Source organism: Astyanax mexicanus, chromosome 3, assembly GCF_023375975.1.
Source record: "Astyanax mexicanus isolate ESR-SI-001 chromosome 3, AstMex3_surface, whole genome shotgun sequence".
Classification (NCBI taxonomy): Eukaryota; Metazoa; Chordata; class Actinopteri; order Characiformes; family Acestrorhamphidae; genus Astyanax; species Astyanax mexicanus.
In genome coordinates, this window is record NC_064410.1 from 34,465,224 (window position 1) to 34,487,877 (window position 22,654).

Sequence of the window (22,654 nt, forward strand, 5' to 3'; positions counted from 1 at the left end):
AACGGCTTGTGTTCGTCTCTGTATCCACGTGAATATGGCTAAACTGAGGGCTAGTTGTCACACCTGAAAGTCCGGACCGGAGCCCAAACCAAGCTTCGTGTCTGTGTTACCTAGTGTACATTTGGTCCGGTTAGTTTTGGTTTTAGACTACAGTTTAGTGAGTGGATAAAATAACTTTTCTACAGCCTGTAATCATCAGCTACGTGGGCGAAGTCTCTCTGTATTTTACATTGATTTGATAAATGTTAGTTATGAGTTCGGTGAGTTGCTTTGCCAGGTCTTGTGACGAATTTATGTTCTGTCAGAATCTGACTCCTCTTTGTGCACACGCGCATCCCACAGCAGAACAAGTGTAAAAGATTATCCTCAGATTCCTTTTTTTTTTTTTGTTTAAAAATAAGGGTTAATCTACTGTTACAGTAAATTATAATCAAATTTTAGTCTAATCGTCCTGCACGCCAAGGGGAGACGAATTTTAGCACCACGCCAACAAGTCTGCCTCAATTTAAGATAATTCACCTTAAAAAGTTGAAATATCAATGCTGCGCCAATAGAGAGCGGAATTGGGCCGAGGAAAGCGAGTTTGGCATTTAAGCAATACATTAAGAATAAATTGCATGTTCTGCGTATTTCCAGTTGCCCTAACCTCAAATGATCAAACCATCAGTTGAATTTGACACCACATTATGAAAATAGAACAATTACATATATATACGTTATATTATATAAAAAAAAATATATATATATATATTTTATAAAAAATATTATTATTTTTATTATTAGTAGTAGTATTATTAGTATTATTATTAGTATTATTATTTTTTTTTATAAATCATATATCGTGTCTTAACCTGAACTCACTCATTAGTAAATTCTCACGCGCTTTCTCTTCCGCCAATCAGCAGCCGTGTTGCATCTACGTGCCACAGGTCCGCGTGTAACGTCACGCTTCCACTGGACATTTAATTTAAAGCAGAGCGCGAGGACAGCACGAGGATTACTGTGAGTTTCTGACTGTTTATTTAATAAAATAACAATAAGCTCACTTTTCTCAGGTGGAGCCACAATAACCTTTATATTAACATGTGGTGTCAGATATTATCCCCCAGTGCTCCAGAGTTTAATATCATATTTAGTTAACCTGTTGGTCAGGCCTACAACAGCTTAAAGCACAAAACATGGCACTGCAGGCTGTTCCAGAGGCCTGGTGATTTCTATGTAGGTTTTCTCACACCTGGTCAACTAGCTATAATAAATTGTCCCCTAGGTGTGTGTGTATGGGTGTGTGTTTGTTTTTGTTTGTTTATGTTCTTGTTTAAATGTACTTAAACGTATTTGTTGTACTGCAATTAAACAGCACCCTGTTCAGGGGGTATTCCAACCTGCTTACACAATTATTCCATCTAGGCTTCAGAACCAGGTCTTTAACATTTCACGGTAGGCATCATAATCACATTTCAAGTTTTAGATCCTCAAAAGACAAGTTGCATTGTTTTAATAAATGTTCCAAAATGCTTGTTCTCACCAGAGCATTGATTGAAAGATGGAGAGAACGTCTCCTCTTCAGATGAAGCTGCCCCAGCCAGAGAAGAGTTTTGTCAGCTGTGCCTCATGCGGCCTGACTTTATGTTCTGGCACGAATCCTAAACTTTTACCATGTCTGCATTCATTGTGCAAAGGCTGCTATTCTTTCACGGATGACATTAAAGGTTGTTTAATGATTTGTATTATTATACACCACACGATCATGCAGTAATGTTTTGTATTGATAATTATTACGTTGAGTAATATATATTTGTAGACCTGCTTGATCGCCTAGTTTGTACTTTTTTTGTCATTTTGTAATAGATCAGCTAAACTTGTACTGTTTTTAAATTAAGCCTATTTGTGAATGCAGACAGTTTTCTGGTTTCTATTGTCACAGAATGCCCAATGTGTCAGGAAAAGTGTGAACTACAAGACATCATCAGTAACCTTTTGTTTGCTGCACTCCCCACAAATCCCAAAGATGCTGACAAGGTGAGACTAAGCCTAATCAAACACTCATTTTATTCTCTAACAACCCATAAAATACAAACTCTACAGCAGACTTGTCCAGTCTTATTCACGAAGAGTTGGTGTGTCTGCAGGTTTTTGTTCCAGCCAAGCAGAAGCACATGTTCTTTTTTTTTTTAGTTATTTAGTTGACAGGGACAATGCTCATTAATCAACAGACAACAACTGTAAATAAGCCAGAGCTAGCCGTAAAGGCTAATTTTCATCTGTAGTCCCTGACCAGCTCTTACTATGGCTTAATATGACTGCCTGTTGTTTAAAGACTGACCAAGTAATTTATCAAGTGAAATCTGGAGTGCTGCTGGTTGTTTAGAATGAACACCTGCAGCCACGCTGGTCTTTTAGGGATAAGGCTCAAATCTGCCCTTCTACAGTAAACTGAAAACAAAAGCATTCAAAATAAATAAACTTAAATCAGTTTACTTACAACTATGAATAATTTCAGTGACAAATGGTGAAAAATTGTTTGACTTGGAAGAATATTAAATATGGCATATTTAACAGTGACAGAGTAAGTCCTATTGTGCATTGATGTGGCCTTGGTCTGGTCGTAGCCCCTCTTTAAAAAATAAAAATAGCCTGGTTTTTCTATCATCCCAGTAAAGCAGTCCATTGTTTTTGTTTGACGCAAATTCTATAATAGAAAGCTTTGCAGGAAGATGCCTGATCCCAAATCTGCACCTTTAGAAGACACTGAATGCTGAATGCAGAGAATAATTTTGAATACCCTTGATTTTGGAATAAACAGTAAATGATTATGTACATGTCTAGTATATAGCCATACAGTGTAGTTATAGTATATTAAAATGTTTTGTCTTTAAAGCCTTTTCAAAACTTTTTTTAAACATAGTGTCAGAGGTGTGAAGACCCTTCTGTGACTGGCTGGTGTATTGAGTGTAAGCACAGTTTCTGTACTGGATGTGTGGTTACCCACAAGAGAGTAAAGCAAACACAGAAACACTATGTCCATACAATAACTCCAGGTACGTCCAAACAAGCCCAAGAAATATGTCTTTACTTATTAAATAATAAGTAAACAGATTCGCTTGTTTAATGAAAAGCATTAGAAGTCATAACCTGTTTTAATTATTATATTGTACTGCTATTTGTTTACCATTTTAAGTAAATAGAAAAATAATACCTTGAATCTATTGCATGTACATATTAATTATTATTTCATTTCTCTAGAGTGTCCAAGGCCTGTCTTTTGTCCCATCCACAAGAAGGAACTGATCTACAGCTACTGTCTGACTTGCGATAAGCTTATATGCAAACTCTGCCAACCCCTTCATCCCAAGCATTTGTATGTCAAATTAGTTTGGTCTTCTGTTATGTTTCTAAATGCTGCATTTAAAATGAATTAATGTAAAACCTGACACTTTCAGATTGCAGTTTGCCAGAGAGGCGGTGGGCAAACAGAGAAAGCAGATCCAGAGGATGGTCCATAAAGCCCAGCAGCAGAGAATGACTGTTCAGCAAAATCTAAAGGACTTAGATGGAAGGTTGGTAAATATGAAGTTTTTTTTTCTGTAAAGTCCTGAGATCATTTCCAGTTGTCTGATAACTTTGTGCCTATAATTACTTTCACATAACCGCAGTGGATCTCATTCACAGACATGTAAAAACTTTTTCTCTTTGATTAATGAGAATTATCTGTATAATTTAGTGGTTAGTTTAAGTGCTTATTCAGAGTGGACATTAAAAGTTCATTATACAGAAACGTGTTGAGTGATGTATTTACAGTGGTTGTCACAGAAACAAGGCAACAAGGTTAAAAATGGAAAAGTAGCTTATGTGTTTCTATGGCATAAGAATTTTTTTTTTTTTTTTTAAGACAACATCTTTTGAGAGCTGTGCAAAAACAATCTCAGGCATCCGATAGCATTTTTATGAGAAACTGGTATAATAGCTGTTATGCAAAAAGGAGTAAAAGTAAGGCATTTCAATTTCCACATGAAAGGTGTTCACACATTTAGTTCTTGTCTGAATCAGTTCTTCTCTTGGTTTATTGGTCAGAACTGCCTGCAAAAAACTAAATGGAGGAAGAAGTTTCTGTATCTTGAACTAATGCTGAACAGTGCATTTGGGTGTTAGTACATAAAGTATATATAAAAAATAAACTTTCTAATGTGCCATAGACTGTCTGATTTGGAGCAGCTACAAGCCCAAGTGAGGATGGAGGTGAAGGAAACAGTGGTCAGACTGTGCAATGTGATGGTCAAGAAAGCAGCCAAACTTAACAAAGAGATAAAGGTAACGCACAAACAGTTACTAAGAAGTGAAAATATAAAAAAAGCTGTTTAAATCAGGCTTAATGTTGCCGTTTGTAAAAACTGTCCCTGCAGCCCGTCAGATGAAAATAAGAAAATTCATAAAACTTAATTTGTCTTTCTAAACATTTATAGTTATACAACATAGACACAGTACAAATCAAACCAATAATCTGGTGTCCCACACATCCCCCTGAAGCAGTAGTTTCAGCAGATGTCCTAAAATATGTGCATTTATTTTTAAAGCAGCCTTTTGATTTAATCAGTATTTTTTATTATCTTGCAATACAGTTTTAATTAATAAATGATTAAAAGATGCTGTATTTTATTTTGAAATAATTGAAAACTAAAAATATTTTTATATCAATTTTAAATGAATGAATCATTCAAACAACAGTTAAAGTTTATATTAATATTTTATAGTTTTACAGTTTATATTAAGTTTAAAATGTATTAAAATGTGTTAATACAAGTGTATTTTCTTTTTGGTGAGGGTAACATTGTCGACTTACTTTGGCTTTGTTTCAGGACGTGTGTGGAAAGGAGAAGGAGAAGCTTGCAGAGAGAAGGTCATTACTCCAGAAAATGAAGGAGAAACTGGACCATGTGCTAAACTTTACAGACAAAACATTGGCTTCTCAGCAGCATACAGTTCTGCTGTCATGCAAAAAACAGGTAGTCAAAACCATGCCTGGCTTATACTTTAATATTACTAATATTTCATTGTACAAAAATGCCTAATTCCATTAAATTAATGATCAGTTAAGATCAGTTATGTTTATTATGAATGTGGTAAATATTGTGGTCCGACTGACACAATTTTGGGATGCTTTTTGTTTTGTGAGAAAAGCACTGAGCCCTTGTAAACACTAAATTGGTTGTTTTTAAAGCTTAGTTGTCATGTAAAATGTGTGTACATGGTAGTAAATATTATGTTTTAAATTTTCAGCAATGTTTTGATGGACAAAGACATTTAATTTCATGATATGGGCACTTTAAATTGTTTTACCAAGCTAATTTTACTTGTGTATCAGTATCCGTATGTTGTGATCCATCAAACCACTTAAGTCCCTTCTGCTCATGATTCAGGTCTCTGCTTTGTGACTCCTTTGTGTCCCTCAGATTCATCATCAGCTTCAGGGCATGTTGGATCAAGTGATTTCACCCATATCTACTGTATTGGACCTGTCCTTCCATACCAATGAGAACCATGTAAAGAAAGTCCTCAAAATCTTTGGTATGCTGTATTCCTTCTGTGTATGTTTCTTAATGGTTACAAGAGTTATAATGTCACATTTTTTTAACATATATGTTAGTGTTCTGTTGGATAATGTAGTGTTCACACTATTATGGCAAGTACATTAAACTATTTTGTCTATGTTAGTCACATTTTACACATTTTTGTTATAGGGCATGTGGTGGCCAAAGAAGTCCCATTTGTCTCTTCCAGCACTGGAAATGTCCCAAACCCATCTTCACCCCTTTTTACTCCAAACGATAGCCTCAGTGCACCAACAGCAGCCTTTCAAATCCCCACTAACCCTACTGCTGCAAGAAATCCTTCACCTTCCTCAGTCATTCTGCCACAGCAAAGCCCACCATCCCCAAAGCAGCATCCTGTTCTAAGCCACTTGCTCTTGAAGAAGAACTCCAATGTTCCTAATCATGATAGCTTCTCCTCCTCCCAGAATAACAAGTACTCTAATTACCCTGGCCTGAAGCGGGCATGGTCTTACCACCCGTACTACCCTAAGGATTCTTTACAGCCTGTTAAATGTTCAGTCAAGACTGTTTCCCCTCTGAATCGAAGAAAGGAACGTGTACCGTCCTGTAAAGCCAGTCCACCAAGACGTGCATCCTCGTTCTTTTGTACTTCAGCACCTGTAACATCTGCATCTGTACAACCCACAGTGTCTGCACCCTTCCATACAGGCCGTAGCTCTGCACAGGCATCACGCCGTCAAAACAGCAAAGGCCACCAGAGTAATTTGGATTTGATGAGGCGTCCAAAGCAACAAGCTACTAATCTGTCTTCCACATTCTGTCGCTATGAACCTTCAAAGAAATTCAGAAGTGATTTACAATCAAACAAGACCATGAAAAATAACCCTGTTTCTGCCACTGTTGCAGCAGTGGGCAGCTGTTCTGCTGAAAGTCAAGCTCCCACTCCAGAAATTGCGTCCATATCCAGAAAAGTCAAAGGTTGGTCACTTATTGTTTTATAATCTGCTTGCTATAGTACTGCACACTAGTAGTAGCATTTTTCGCTACAGACGATCCAGACTATTTTTCATTAAAACCCAGTTTTTGTCCCTTTCACACCTTTTATTTTGGTTTGGAGCGAAATTGACAAGAGAATTAAGGCAGGATTTTGGATGATCACCATCCCACTTCATCCAAGAAGGATTAGAAGGAGCATCATTAATTCATTAAACACATAGATTGCCAAGGAGTATGTGTGTGAATTTGCACATTTGTGTAATTTTATGGGGTGTCCACTAACTTTAGCTTTAATTCAGTTAAAGTAAGGATGTTTTGACACCATATTTCTTTTGTCTCCATTATTTTGAATACAATATTTATGTAATATACCTAACAATAGACATGCTATTATGATGATCAACTTATATGAGCAATATATGAGCATATGCACAATTATTTTTGCTGATTTCGATATTGCCCATTATGTAAATAAATAAACAAGTGAAACTGACTATCTTCATTCTCTCTTAGGATATCACTGTAACCAGTCAGAAGCTGGATCTAAAGGCAGTGAAAAGAGAACACAGCCATGCATACTTGAGCTTGAGGACGACAGCCATGAAGATACCATAATGAACAACACAGTCAAAATGAATGAATTGGCACTTGAATCTAAACAAACCGCTACCCAGACAAATCCCCCTTTTATAGAGAAAATGGAACCCACTGAGGAAAGTCTTGCAGTAACTAATGTCCGCGACAGTCACAGTGTCCCTCTGAAGGTAAAATGATGTAGTACTGTGGCTAATGATTTTTGCAATAGTTAAGCAGTGCCTTAAAATCATCGGTAAAAGCCCACTGTCAGCTCTAACGTTCTTCATTTGTTGTTGCTTGTTAATCTTAATAGGAGAAAGATGACAAGGATGAGAGAACCTTCGCAAAGATCAGAGATGATCAAGGTGAGATAGAATTTATAGTGTTTTGTTATTTAATACACAGTATACTAGTTATCTACCTACGTAGTTCCTTATGTTTATCAGTATGGCCATACAGCTCTCATAATGCTTTAAATGGTGATGCACTATATCTGTCTATGACCTTAAATGATATTTAATCTATTTAATAAGGCAGTTTTATTTACTGTGGTTTTAATGGGTCTGTGCCATTTACATTTCCCTTTTTTTCTGCCATAATGTTTGATTGCAGTGTTTAACTGTATGTTTGCAATGTTTTGTGACCCTAAGAAATTATGGAAATCAAAAATAGTGATGCATTCTCTTGGAAGTATGACACACCTAGAAACTGCACCTTAAGATAAACTGGATACATTTCTGCAGTCTGATTATTTTAGCTTGAATTAAAACCTAGAAATCTGATTTAGAATTCAATGAAGAGAGCTGGATTTTAGCTCAGTATTTCTTAGTCTGGATATACCACAAAGTGTGGAGCTGAGGAGGAAAATGCAGCAATATAAAGAAATCTGCAAGTAATGCAGCATTGAATACTATTATAAACCATACAAAATGAAGATCCATATTTGCTGGTAAAGTAGGTCTATGTTTTAAAAAAGCCCCAGCAGTAAGTTTGAAGGTTACAACACATTATTCTAGAAAAGCAGCTGATGATTGCCTCTCACTATGTGATTAGCCACATTAATCACATTTATTTGGTTTGCATTCATTTGATTTATAACTGTAAACACTCTTTGTGCAATTAGGTTTTTACCAACAGTTGTTACTGATACCTTAAACATACAGTTTAAATGTGTTGCTTGCTAACTAAAATAAAATATTCACATCTTTTTAATCTCTTCATATTTAGGTAATATTGCAGTCATGGAAGCACCAGGAAGGTGATGATTTTAGTCGTGTATTCTCTTGCTCTTGGTCTTAAATGTTATTTCTTTTATTATAAAAGCATAGTATAATGACCCAGATTTGTGAATTTAAAGTGAGTTGTAACCAATTATTGCATCACATCAATTTGTAAAGGAATTGGCTCCCTGATGTGTTGGTCACCCGTTTGCCTTTACCTGATTTTTCGCCACCTTCAACCAACCCTGCTTTGTGTATCCTGTGGGAGGAAGATCATAAAAGCTTTCAGTTCTGTGCTATAAAGGAGGATGACCAGGTATTTTGCCCAATATGTTACCCATACAACTAATTTGTTTAGGTGAGTGTACACATTTCAGTACTTTCATTGTCATTTAGTAAGAACTGTTTTGCTCCTGCCCTGCAATACCTAGAATTTTTTTTAATGTTCATTATAAATACATAACTCCAAGCCAATTCAGTAAAATGATACATTATTTTGTACATCAATGTACAGGGAGTCGTGTAATAGCTTTACCTGAGTGTAAGACCTTGGAATGTCCACACCAGTATAAGATATGAAGTGTTCTCTGTAAACGAGGGTTACCGTCAATGTATTCAGAGTTTAAGTGTAGGTTGTTTGATGACATTTTTGTGAGTAAGGTTAAACATTGAATATATGCTCATGAAAAATCTAAGTTCAACTGAGGCCTGATAAACTGTGAGAATGAACCATGTGAACGTTTAAAGGACTCTTTTTGTGAAGTTGGTAAGTTTTTCCAAACAAATTCTTTTACAAATTTGCTGCACAGTATAGTGGGTTGGGCTGGCATTTAAAATTGGTTAGTGGTTGGGAATGATTGTTACCAGTGGAATTTGGCTAGAATTGTTTGTGCAAACAGACAAACAAATCTGACATATTGAATGTAGGAGAACCCACACTCCTCCTTCAGACCAGTGGAGCTTTAGTTAGCTTCCATGGGACATGGCAAAAATCATGGGACATGATACAAGTTTCTGTCCCATGACATGGCATGTTTGTGTAGAAATGTATGACAAATTAATACAAAAAGCACAGTGTCCAGTGGCATTTAATCGTCCACAAAAAATCTTATCGTGACAGGCCTGCATCAGATTTTTTTTTTATTGTGCGTATCAAGTCAGATCTTTTCAAATCATATTTATGTTACTTTCATGTTTGGTCTTAGATTGGAGACCTATCCAGTTGAGATTTTGTGTTCCTATTTGTCTTCTTTTTATCAGCACTGATGTAAGGGCTGATGTTATCAGCAAACACTGGCAGCATAGCAAAATGTGGCTAAGGCGACAACCATAAACATATCAATGTTTAGGGGACAGGCTCATTCACACTATAGACAGATGCAGATTGCTTACATTTATGTTTATATTTAAATTGAAATTAATTAATGAGGCTTGTAAAGTGAATGTAAAAATACTGAGCAGCATAGCTAACTTTTGTGTGAAGCTACAGACACCAAAGGATGTAGTAGGATGTCAGCTGCTTGCAATCTTCCTTGCAATAGATTCAGTTTTTGTCTGGTAAATTTTTCTGTACCGTTGTACAGGGTTTGAATAACCATTTACATTATTATTTCAGTTACGTTCTGTGAATGATTAGGAAATAATTGTATCTTAAATATATCTTTTTTTGGAACTGTTTCATTCTAGTGTCCTGCGCTGACCCCCTTTACTCCAAATGCATCTCTCTCTCTGCTGGACAATAATCTGCGCTGTGCTGCCTGCAGAATCAAGGGGAATCTGTTTCAGTGCTATGTGTGCAAAAAAGCTTTTCACAGAGAGTGTCACTTGCCACCAATCTCAGGGAATAGGTAAGTGACCTCCAGTTTTATTCTAAAAATCAAGGCTAATAATAGGGAGTTCGTCTCACTGTTGAGGGTCTATTCAATAACTATTTAGTCTCTATAATGGGGCAGTGGCAAGTTTACATTTGAATCTTGGTTGTGTGCTTTTGCAGTGGGGAGCAGTGGCGGTGTACGCTGTGCAGCGATCTGTCTCACTCTGAAGATCTTGACCCTTCTGGCTGCTCTCCATATCTTAACGCGATCGATCAAAAAGTAAGGCTTTCTTTCTTTGTGTGCACAAGCCTTAGTTTGAAGTCTGGTCCAGGGTCAGTTTCCTAGACCTATACCTTTAAAAATAAAGATAGTTTTGAGTGATTCTATAAAAGAACCACTTTTTGTTTTGATAAACAATGTGTGTAATAGAGGTGTGTGAGTGTTATGATTCCATAAAATTCCAAAAAAAACAGAATTTACTAGAATTCTGTTATTCTATAGCATCACTCAAACAATTCATCATTGCATCTTTTAATTTAGACTCTGCTTTAACTAAATCCCTTGGAAACCAGGCAGTATTATCTAGCTGTGTATAAAATTGTTCATTGCATGCCAGTTGCACACAATTAGTTAGTTTTTTTAATGCAATTTTATCTTTGCCTTGTATTTTAATAGAAGTGTGAATACCTGCTGCTGTATCTAAGCTGTAAAAAGCAAGGCTCAGTGCTATACAGGGCGGTTACTGTAAGTATTATTATTATTATTATTATTATTATTATTATTATTATGAGTAGGATTAATTCGGTTGCAAGAGAAAGCATTTATATGATATTAACTGAAGTTTTTAAAATAAATTAAATTTGTTTGCAAATAAATGTATGATGCCAGATCATTTGAAAGTAAATTAGTTTCAAATTATAAGTATTTATAAAATAGTAAGTATTTAGTTTTTGATGAGATCTCATTAATGTGATTAAGCTGGAATTGCTGTTATTAAAATGCTGTTGCTATTAAAAGGAAGATGTCCAGCTGTCCTCTCAGGCTTCTTACTATGTGGACATGACTCTGATTCGAGGCCGTCTGTTGAGGAAGCTAACCCCTTACTATGTCACACGTGGACAGTTTATTTCTGATGTTTGGCTTCTTCTCCACACACTTCTGAATTCCTCAACGGTAACTGATAGTTATTTTGTTTATTAATCAAAGAGAACTTAGTTAGTTATAAGTAGCCTGAGCCAGTACATATTTTTACAGCAGGAAGGCTACCTATATTTATTGTGGTAAATGTTTCTGTAATATTGATTTGATGTATTTTGTTATTGGTGTAAAATAGCACTGGGATTTAAACAAGCTTGACCCCTTGGCTACAATTGGCTACTGGTCATTTGACTAAACATTGTAATTTTTTTTACTTTTAGCAATAATAAAGAAAAATACGTTTTGTATTTACTATCCTTCTCTTGTGTACTGACTTCTCTCTATTTCTTTTTCTCTTTTCTTCACATCCACATCAGGAGCCACAGTCTGTGATGCGACTACAGAATTCTTTCTCTAAGGAACTCATGAGAGTTTTTGGCTGGAGCCTTCATCCCTCCCTCTTGAAAAACCCTTTCACTGGACAGTAAGAAGAACAGGGTAACACAAAGACAGATGTGTAAAAAAGATAAGATAAAGATAAAACCTTGTGAATTCATTAGAAAATCAAAATTGATGAGGCATCAAAAGCATTTTATTTGGATAAATACAAACATGCATATATAATAGAAACCACAATACAGTCATCCTGTTGTTTTGTGCACTGAGCTTCATTTGGCTTTGAGAAGTAAGATTCTGTTCACATTCAACAAAGAGCTTTCTCTCTGATCCAATCAGTGCTACAGTACTTATACAATTACACTGTGGTCTTTGCCTAGAGAAACAGTGTTACTGTCTGGCCATGTGTTTCTGTAGACAGTCAGCTGCAATGTGAAAGTTACTATCTGCTTATGTGCCTAAATGCTATACGTGTTACTGGAGGCATATGCATCATACATATGCTTTAGGCATGTCTTTAAATCCTCCATTTTAGTGCTGTAAAAGTGCCTGCACTGGCCATCCATACCATGTTTGTGTGTACTGCATCATGTGTATTTATTGCATTCATTTCTGAGGATGTGCACAACTGTGCAAGTATATCTCTAGCCCTATATCACTGTATGTCACAGACTTGTTTTCTTCTGCTTCTACTTTGTGAATTATATACAAGAAATAAACACATGCTCTTAAGTACAGAACAGGTTCCATTTCTAGAACAGCTGGTGACAGTATTGCTGTGCTGCACCCACTGACATGAGACTTTATATAGGGCTGGACAATAGGGCCAACAATTTATATCACAGTATGGATCTTAAATTTGGTCAGTAAAATATAACTCCCAAATCAATATTAACAGTATAGTCACCGCACTTGGTGTACCTAACTACACACTAATGGTGCTGGGTGATATTGTAAAAATATTGTAAACAATATTTAAAGACATTTTCACAATATTTCTAGTGTTTTGACAAGCATCAGTTTTAAAAACACCTTTTCCTGCACAGTACAGTGATTTTGTTACACTTTTGCAGCACATCATGTAAATAAACAGGATTTATACATTATCTGTAAAAAGAATTGTACAGTTGGTTCAGTGTTCTTTAAGCACTGATGATCCCCTTAATATTCCTTTTAAAATATATTTTTGGTACAATTAGAAAATAAGAATTTTTCACAATATGATAAAATTTTGATATACTGCCTAGCTCTAACTTTGTGTCAAGGACAGTTCTTTCCTCGTGTCTCTTACCTTTGATCAAATATCATGTTTCACAGATTAATATACATAAAAACGTCTTTCTGCTAAATAAATTATTCCTAATAAATATTTCTTATAATAGGAAATAAAATTTACTTGAAGTTTCTTGAGGGAACTATTAATACTTTTTTATGGCACAGTGAGTTAATGTGATTGGCTAAGAGGTGTTCTTGACAGTATACTGCATTTAACATGTTCACTTTTACCTTAAATGTATTTGGAGCACCCTTGTTCTAAAACCTTGGACTAATCAAATGTGTCTGTTTCATATTAGAACTTTAACAAGATGCTAAAATGATGACTAAAATATCAAACTCTTTGTTGTTGCAGAAAATGCTAAAAAACACCTGAAAGAAAAGGACACAAACTAACGCTGTATCAAGATTATCATGTTTTCAGCTACATCATCTGTGAATTGTGAAATTGAAAAGCTATCAGTCCAGACTGACCCACACATCTGTTTCTGTACCATAAAAGTATTTGTTTTCATAATCAAAATGTTTATTCCTGGGCTTTATTATTTGAATCTTCCTCTTGTTTTAAGCTTATTAAATATTCAGTAAGAACTATCCAGATTAGTACAGTATGAACAATGTAACAGCTAATATCACAATAAATAAAAATAAGATTCTTGGTTGGCATCTATATTATATCTTAACAGAAGCTCATGTTTTAGACACAGGTAGGGTAGATGTTCTTCACTTTACAATTCTGGTTCTTTATGATACTTAAGTCTTTTTATTCTATAACATTGTTCAAAAAAATTTTTTTTATCCCACAGTACTTTTAATTTGTAGCAAAGATGTGCATTTTGCTAATGTAATATTGTTTATTTGGCTCCAATGCCTTTAGGAATTATTTCAGATTTTCACAGTACTGTGCCTTGCAATTTCTTGTTTTTTCCCCCCATAGTTTCAAAGTTATAACCATCAAGCTTTTACAGTTTATTTAAATTACTTCATCCCTAAATTTGACCACTGGAGGGAGCAGTCCTCTTATAATCTCTGAAGGAACAGACCTTCTAGGTGTTAGTGAACAGGTTCAGACCTGCCTGGCCTCCAGTAGCCCAGTAGCTCTGAGCTGCATTGTTAATAACTTGAGCTGTTAATGAGTCGCTAAAGGCTACATCTCATTAGTGTTCATTTCCAATTCATTCACACTGCCTACTGTAGATCTGCATAAATTAAAACAGACTCATTTTTAAAAATGAAAAGACTCTTTATTAATGACTTGGCTGTTATACATTGCTAATCAGGACTGGATTAACATTTTAGACGTTTGTGTATGTTTGTTTACACTTGTTAAAGCCTCTGCACTGGACTGGACATGTCTGAAGATATACATATAGGTCCAAAATCGTTTGTGCACATATGCATTTTGCATCAAATCAGATAGTAGAAGCAGTTATTTGTGTCCTAGCATATGCATCATACTGTTTAGAAGTATGGAATCAGTGTTTTCAGTGATATAATTCCAGTTTGGTTGCTTCATACATGTGCCCTGCAAACCTTTACAGGATTGAGCAAACAAAATCTGTAAAACATTTAGTTTTAAAAAGTGTTTAGGATAATGAGTCATTCTAATAAAATTAACATGCAGAATTTTTTTTTTAGTATGTTTTCTGAAGTAATAATCAATAAATGTCACAAAATTACTGACAGATAATTCATACATTGTTAATCATTTAGTGATTACTTACGATTTTCACAATGCCCAAATTGTAATATATACAGTTTTGCCCTCTGTTCAAATGATGTGCATTTTCTACGTGTGAAAATGTAACACCTATTCAAACCTATAACATTTTAATTACATTCAGTCAATTCACAGTAATTGTGCAATAAGATCCCTCTGTAAAGAATGTGATTTATTTACATATAAAACATCAGCTATATATGTCATTTGACCAGGGGTTCAGCAAATGATTGATACTTATATCTGTATTGTCTAAGCTATTATTTAAAATCTGTGTAGATTATATATATATATATATATATATATATATATATATATATATATATATATATATATATATATATATATATATATATAATTTTAAATATGTAATAGAAAATAAATAAACTCCTAACACCCTTCCCCTCCCCATCCCTTGCAATCCACCTTAAATTACACCCTAGCTTTGTGTTATTTGTTAACTTATGTCACCTCACACTGGTGACTAAAAGGACAGAGAGTCCATTCTCTAGGGTCCTTATTGTAGTCAGAATTAGTGCAATTGTGGTGTAGAACATTGAGGACTTAAAAATAAAAACACATAAAATACTACACTTTTATTCTCATAGGTGAAAAATTCTCTTATTGTTCCGAGTCTGTCTGCCTTTTTATAAAATTAGGTGATGGCGTTAAGTAATATTTTATTTATTGAGTACCATGAAGGAACACGGTTAAAACATTAGATGAATCATTATCGATCACTGTGCCCAGATGTAGTCAGTGAGCCAAGACTAGTTTAATATCTAAAACAATTTAGTAAATAGTGGGAGATGCTAGGCTAATGTTGCACAAAAAAAAAATTGTGTGAAATCTGTCAAATTACATTTTTTTCATGTTATATCGCAAAACACCGTGAATATATCTTTTTTTTTTTTTTTTTTTTTTATACATTTTTTACATTTTTAAGCAAGCTGATCCATAGTTTTTTTACAAAGAGCATTTACAATCAAAGAAATGCAAGCCTTTTCTGTAGTAAACTGAAAAAGCAAATATCACATACCAAATATTTTAACCATATATCAAGTCATAGTCCATTCTCTCCATATTGTGAGTTTTGTTCAGGTTCTGATGAGTGTGTATGCATAACGTTTTAACTTACAACCTGTTTAATTGTGGTATCTTAAAAGTCAATCCCTTTTAAAAGGGTCATTTAGAGTGGAAAGCCCTCACATTGAGTTTGTTACTGGGCTCCACTGAGAAATGCAGTGAAAAGCTTTGTGAAAAGCCCTCCAGTTACTTCAGAAGCATGCAGTAGTCACTCCACCTCCTCATTGGTCAGTGCGAGTTAAAGCCCCACCCACTCTCTCTATAAAAGCCTTGGTGGCTCAGAGCTCCCACTCATTGGGAGAATTCATCTCAGACTGACACACACACTCTACAAATGGTTGTTCAAGTGACTCCAAGGATTCGCCAGGGCAGCAAGTCAATGGAGGGCAGAGAGCAGAAGGTGGAGGCCAATGTTTTGCTTCTGGGAGCTGAGAATGTAGGGAAATCTGGTAAGTTTCTAGCATTTTTTTTTCTTGTGCAGTGTTTTTCTATTCAGTTGTCTCTCTTTTTTAACTATACTCTTTTATGGCTGTAGACAGATGTGAGTCAGGTATTAAGTGGAAAGACGCTTGTGTACTTTGCTCAGGCGTATTGGAAGCTATTTGTTTGTTGTTGTTTTAATAGACAAATCAAGTTCTATGTCCAGATGACTAAACTGCTTTTCTTCTTGTGTTTAGCACTAACAGTGCGTTTCCTGACGAGAAGATTCATTGGGGAATATGGTGATATAGGTGAGTAGAGCACAACTGCATGAACTGCTGTTTCTTTTTGTTAAAAGATGTATTCATAATCTTGAGAACTATCTTCTTTGGAGTTTGCTCAGCTGTTTTCTGTTTTACTTCAACAGAGTCAATCTACAGTCACTGTGATAAGATTGATGGTCGTGAGATTTGCTTCAACATCTGGGACTCACTTTGCCCACAGGTAGATATAAATCTGTATTCATTTTGCGCTAAAAAAAACTCCAGTTCTTTAAAAAAATATATATATATAAACATAATTGTTTATATTGTTTTATCTATATTAATGTATTATTGCTTTTGTATTATTCTAATAGTTATTTTAAGTGATAGATTTTTATTTTTGTTATTGGCTGCACAAGTAATTATGTTTTCAGTTATTGTATCATACAAGAAATTGTATTTGTGCATCTGTAATTTACTATAACCTCTGACTTTGGACACTAGACATTGTTCTATAAACCAGAAATCATTTTAACATTGTCTCAATCTCTTGTGTTGCAGAACACCAAAAGCAATGACCCTGGATACATCACTGATCAACAGCTGGAGTGGACAGATGGTTTTATCTTGGTCTACAGCATCTGTGATAGAGCCAGCTTTAATGTAGTCCAGAAACAGGTTCAGTGGATCCGACAAGCCAAAGCTAAGATCTCGGCTCCCATCATCATTGTAGGAAACAAACGGGACCTCCAGCACAGACGGGCCGTGTCGAGCGAGGAAGGACGTCTACTGGCCCTCTCTGCAGACTGCGGCTTCTTTGAGATTTCTGCAGCTGAGACGTACCACGGCGTGTTGGTGGTGTTTCATGAACTTTTCGATCTTATTCGGGAGTCCAGGGTGCCTAAGAAAGGGGCTGCTGGATTCAAGGGCATCGTTAGAAGCATGTCTGCCGTGTTTGGGAGGAAACGGACTGAATAGACTAAAGACTTTTCTCAAGAGAAAATGCCACACTCTTAAAAATGAATGTGCCAAAAAAGGTTCTGTGGAGAAATTCCACAAAAAAAAGAACATTTATTTTTAAGAGTGCACTTTAAGAAATCCATATTGGATCAAGACTGTACATGTTTGGGTGGGGGGGGCATGAATGATGAATATAAATGGACAGTCATACATGTATGTGACATTCTTTTGGGGGGGCTTTGTGTTCAGATTGTCAATAGGTCAGAATCCGCATGAACAACAACTATGCTGTCATTAACCAACACTGCCTGCAACAATAGCCATACTGTATTTGTCTATGCAAAACAACAACCCCCCTCCCCCCCCAAAGTGGGATCAGAAATGTATTTCTTTTAACAGTCACTTGAGCTTAATTTTTCGAAGCTCATTGTTAGACTGTCATTCAGTCACATGGACCATGAACTATTAGCACTCTGTTGCCTTGACTGGGAGAAGATGTTTGGATGGACATTTTAATTACTAACTTATGTTTCATAGAAGGTTTTGGCATATTTTTTTTACATTTAAAATGTCAGGAATGTTGTACATATTGTTAATAGTATAGAGAAAGCTATGTTTATGATTTTTTAAAAAAATAAAACATGAAATGTTAACCTATGTTCTCTCAATTTACTTATGACCTGAAGTTCTCAGACCTAAATGACTGACCCAATGAATTATTCGCAGCAATGTTTTAGAATGTAGATTTTGTTTTTGTCTGGAATTATGAACAAATATATGAATAGAAATATATAAAAAAACAATTCATATTAAATGGGAAAACTGGATAACTGCCTACAATCACAAAGATGCAATAAAATATAAATTATACCACAGTTAGTTCTGACCATGAGAGGTGTTCTGTGAGTGCCATTATCAGCTGGTTATGCACTGTGACTGAAGCTCTCCATATATTACTCTGCCACATACAGGTAACATAGCAAGGATGCAGCACTTACAAGCCATACAGCAAATCTACAAACAGAGCAATGGAACTATTTTAACCTACAGAGTTTTTAACACCGAACAGATCGTATTTTCTCCTCCTCTTTAACTAAACATCTATAAAAAAAGGGATAATGGAACTGTGGTATAATCGCAATAATACAATCAAGGTTCGTGCTATAACTTGTAATATGCTGTGTTGATCTACGCTCTCAATATTACACGTTATAGCATGAACCTTGATTGAATTATTAATTAATTATAATCACTTTTCTATATCCAAACATACAGCCAATGTATTTTAATAAACACATACAACCAGCCTCAAATGGACTCCTTTTAGCCTGTTCTTCAATGATCAGGCAGGAATTATTTGGGTGATGGGTCCTTCTTAGCACTGCATTTACAGTGGCTTAGTGGTGGTGTGTTAATGTATGTTGTGCTGATACAGTGAATAGATCAGACACAGCAGTGCTGCTGGAGTTTTTAAACACTGTGTTCACTCACTGTCCAATCTATTAGACACTCCTACCTAACTAGCTTAACAGATCAATAAAATAGACAGCAAGTGTAGAAACATATAGTGGTGTTAAAGTTCTGGCAAATCTGTGTAAATTTAAATATTTAAATTTCCTCGCTCTGCCTTTAAGATAACATTTGGGATCAATAACATATCTATCTATTTTTAAAGAGCCAATGTAATAGAAAAAAAAACAGGATAATCAAGATATATATATATATATATATATATATATATATATATATATATATATATATATATATATATATATATATATAGTTAATATAGGTTATGCATATAAACCTGTTTTTTAGTCAACATATTGAAACTAAAAACATTTATTTAATTATCTTTGATATCACAAATCATGGGAATTTATGTAGGTCTATTAGGCAGTGGTGGCCCAGCAGTGAGAGCACTGGGCTGTGTGTTTGTGTGTTTACTACACAGATGTCAAAGTCTGAGATAATTGTTCACCAGTTCTTTTCATCATAGTTTACTGAATAATGAAATTTTCTACCTGATTCTTACTTATCTCATATATTTTGCCTACCAACAAAAGCCTACCAACGTCTCAGCAATGTGTTTAATATACAGCTCTGGAAAAAAATAAGAGACCACTTAAAAATTATGAATTTCTTTGATTTTGCCTAATTGAATACATGTGGAATACAATCAAGAGGAAGATGGATGATCAGCCATCAAACCAAGCTGAAATGCTTGATTTTTTGTACCAGGTGTGGCATAAAGTTATCCAAAAGCAGCGTGTAAGACTGGTGGAGGAGAACATGCCAAGATGTATGAAAGCTGTGATTAAATACCAGGGTTATTCCACCAAATATTGATTTCTGACATCTTATTGAGTACCCTCACCATTCGAGGTCTGAAAGCTCTGCATCTTTGGTTATTTCAGCCATTTCTCATTTTCTGCAAATACATTCTTTAAATGGCAATACTTTTATTTGTTGTCTGTAGTTTATAGAATAAAACAACAATGTTCATTTTATTCAAACATAAACCTATAAATAGCAAAATCAGAGAAAACTGATTCAGAAACTGAAGTGGTCTCTAATTTTTTTTCAGAGCTGTATGGAGACAGATTGGAACCCAGAAGGACTAAAAGACAGATGCTAGCTGGCAATTTGTTTCCTGAACAGATGAGCACTGAGCTTCATCTAAGGTATTTTAAATCATCTGAGCATTCGAGTGCTTGCTTTCATATTCAGTGGCCTGTGTGCTGCTGGGCTGTTAAGGCAGCAAGTGCTTAAGATGGGTAAAGGGTTCCAGACTGTTGCTGGCCATGGTGTCATGCTACAACATGCTAATGTAAACGTAACTGCTGTCACTCACAGCTTTTTACTACAGCTGCAGTGTGGCAGAAATATATATTTTTAATTTAAGCTTGGACTATGGTTATAAACTGATGTTGCAAAAGTTTCTGAACTTGTCTTATGATCATTTGTGTGTGTTTAGTTTCTTTAACCTGGCAACCTGCATGAATGTCATGGGGGGGGGGGGGGGGGGGGGGTTGTGGTGTTTTAAAATCGGACTGTGGTAGCCATTTTGCACATTTATTGTCTTTTGGTATATAGGCTATTATTAATTTAAACCTAACTGAGAGGAGTTGACAACAATTTGAAGCCTAAAGTGAATTGTACAAACAAACAGTTATTGAGACCAATCACTGATTTTTTTTTCTCTGACTCTCTAAGTGTAAAATGCTGTCATCTTTGTGTGCGTATGTGTGTGTGTGTGTGTGTAGGCATATTTGTGTGTGTACTAATTAAGCAACAAGTGATTTGACCCAGTGGTCAAGTATGCACACTTATGTGGATGTACTGGATGTTTTTAAAAATCCCTTGCACACACAGTCAAGCCACACATGCTGAGCTTTAGCGTGTGGAATGTTCCAGTAGATCCGGGTTTGCTGTGTGTTTTTGTGTGCATAGAGGTTATTGAACAAGCGGCCGTACTGTGAATCATTGAGAGAGGACAGAACCTCAGAAATGACCTCCCACGCAGAGCACCAGAGAAGAGAGAGCGCAGAATCCTCTGGGCAATACCCCCCACTGAGTGGGTCTGTGGTGCGGAGGCGGTCGCCACAGTAATGTCTGTGGAAACCCGTGTTGCTATGCGTAGCTAAGCATCCTTCGTCATTATGACATCACAGGATCCTCCGTCCACAGACAGCCTGTATGACACACACGACCACATACCATCCACATTCCTCCTACTTGCACTTTGTCCACATTAGTGAAAACACACACACATACATACACACCCCAAGACATAATGACTTCGCACATCCAGCCGACTCTCTGCGGAGGCCAAAATGACAAACGTCATTTCTGGGATCTGTTATGAAGTGAAGGTTTGTTTCATTAACCTCTTGCCATTTAGTTTGTGTCCGTGTGTTTGTGTGTTTACTAATTGGGAGATGGGTTGTTAAAGACACTAAATCTTTGGTCCTGGGCCATACGGAGAAATAAAAAACAGCCCTTGTCCGGATTTTCCCGGAAATGAAAGAGAGAGAGAGCGAGGGAGCTGTTTCCATGGTGAGAGGGAGGCCCTCATTAAGATAAGAAATGTTACACTCATTATTGGACTCCATGGCCGACAGAGCAGAACTGTACATGTTCTTTTCTCTTTCATTAACAGCAAGGCCCCAGACGCACACAGCCTCCATCTCTCTGTCTCTTCAGCTTGATTTTTCTTGTGGAAGGTTGTAAAGACCCCTGAGACTCTAAGAATGAGATGTTTCTAGGAGCAGTTTGATACACAGTGATATTTTCATAAAAACCTGCAAATATTTCCGTATTCCTCTAATATGTGGTCTGTATGAGGATGCACACTTTAGGGCTTTTTTTAATGCTGTATTTTAGTTTATTTTTGAAGGGAGACAGTAATAAAAGTGTAAAAGTTAGGCCTGTAAGACTAGATTTAGACTAGACGTTTGTATTGTATTATAATATGTCAGGGTAGATTTGCTGCTTTTCATATTAGAATATTTTAACAAGTTGCTGAGTTACTGAGTTTACGTAAGAGCTTTAATGGAGGACATAAATACTAGTGTAGCTGCATATATAGCATTAAAAAAAAAAGAAATGTGTGAGAAAGAGAGCGCCGAAGAGCCGAATCCAATCCTTGTTAAAATTACGTGATCGCCCATTTTTTTTCTTCTTTCTTTATTTTTGTCTAAGTTTTTTCCCAATTTACACAGCCCAACTACCCAACTACGGTGGCCGAGAAAGCCCAGCGCAGTGCAAATTGAAAAGCGCTGCAAAAGCACAAAACACATCCATCAAAATTACAACACAGGCGCAGCAAATAGAAAAACGCGCTGCAAATAGAAAAACGCGCTGCAAATAGAACCACAACACAACGGAAGTGAGTCACAACACAACGGAATTTTCCCGGGGGACCTTAAAAGATGCTGTACCAGCTGTATACAAAGGACAATAAGTGGCAAGCAAGCTTCTGAAAAGTAAGTTATGTGTATTACCTGTGATTACCACGGTTGTGAGCATATTATTAAAAGTTCTGCTTCACAAAACGCCTTGTTTGCCACTTATTGTCCTTTGTACACATAGTGAAGAGTGAAGACGTTACTGAAGACGCAGCTTAGCTGGTACAGTATCTTTTAAGGTCCCCCGGGAAAATTCCGTTGTGTTGTGACTCACTTCCGTTGTGTTGTGGTTCTATTTGCAGCGCGTTTTTCTATTTGCAGCGCGTTTTTCT

The 22,654-nt window shown here is 35.9% G+C and overlaps 2 protein-coding genes across 5 annotated transcripts; both read left to right on the top strand.

Annotated features, from left to right (window-relative positions):
• The first annotated feature begins 874 nt into the window (after window positions 1-874).
• Window positions 875-14,201, top strand: LOC103031854 (transcription intermediary factor 1-beta). 4 transcript variants are annotated; one of them, XM_022683071.2, is made up of 21 exons: window positions 875-1,002; window positions 1,358-1,437; window positions 1,529-1,709; window positions 1,925-2,019; window positions 2,906-3,038; window positions 3,244-3,358; window positions 3,441-3,557; window positions 4,194-4,308; window positions 4,854-5,000; window positions 5,448-5,562; window positions 5,736-6,527; window positions 7,059-7,309; window positions 7,435-7,486; window positions 8,349-8,379; window positions 8,519-8,657; window positions 10,028-10,188; window positions 10,335-10,434; window positions 10,831-10,899; window positions 11,173-11,328; window positions 11,670-11,790; window positions 13,319-14,201. In XM_022683071.2, exons 3-20 carry the CDS (start codon window positions 1,544-1,546, stop codon window positions 11,778-11,780), a joined length of 2,865 nt encoding a protein of 954 aa, XP_022538792.2. In that variant the 5' UTR covers window positions 875-1,002; window positions 1,358-1,437; window positions 1,529-1,543; the 3' UTR covers window positions 11,781-11,790; window positions 13,319-14,201. The 4 variants fall into 4 exon arrangements, with proteins under 4 accessions (XP_022538792.2, XP_022538793.2, XP_015462717.3 ...); XM_022683072.2 differs by lacking the exon at window positions 13,319-14,201 and having other exon boundaries at window positions 1,408-1,437; window positions 11,670-12,428; XM_022683070.2 differs by lacking the exon at window positions 13,319-14,201 and having other exon boundaries at window positions 876-1,002; window positions 11,670-12,428.
• A 1,839-nt stretch (window positions 14,202-16,040) lies between these two features.
• Window positions 16,041-18,065, top strand: zgc:64022 (RERG_RasL11_like domain-containing protein). The gene is made up of 4 exons (XM_007254718.3): window positions 16,041-16,218; window positions 16,447-16,500; window positions 16,617-16,693; window positions 17,014-18,065. The coding sequence occupies exons 1-4, from the start codon at window positions 16,104-16,106 to the stop codon at window positions 17,428-17,430; spliced, it is 663 nt and encodes a 220-aa protein (XP_007254780.2). The 5' UTR covers window positions 16,041-16,103; the 3' UTR covers window positions 17,431-18,065.
• Window positions 18,066-22,654: the final 4,589 nt, after the last annotated feature.

Excerpts from the sequence above, each read along its gene's own strand:
- LOC103031854 (XM_022683071.2), top strand. The coding sequence starts at position 1,544 with ATGGAGAGAACGTCTCCTCTTCAGATGAAGCTGCCCCAGCCAGAGAAG. Across the intron at positions 4,309-4,853 it reads AACTTAACAAAGAGATAAAG|GACGTGTGTGGAAAGGAGAA; the intron begins GTAACGCACAAA and ends GCTTTGTTTCAG. Across the intron at positions 10,189-10,334 it reads CCACCAATCTCAGGGAATAG|TGGGGAGCAGTGGCGGTGTA; the intron begins GTAAGTGACCTC and ends GTGCTTTTGCAG.
- zgc:64022 (XM_007254718.3), top strand. The coding sequence starts at position 16,104 with ATGGTTGTTCAAGTGACTCCAAGGATTCGCCAGGGCAGCAAGTCAATG. Across the intron at positions 16,219-16,446 it reads TGAGAATGTAGGGAAATCTG|CACTAACAGTGCGTTTCCTG; the intron begins GTAAGTTTCTAG and ends TCTTGTGTTTAG. Across the intron at positions 16,694-17,013 it reads GGGACTCACTTTGCCCACAG|AACACCAAAAGCAATGACCC; the intron begins GTAGATATAAAT and ends CTTGTGTTGCAG.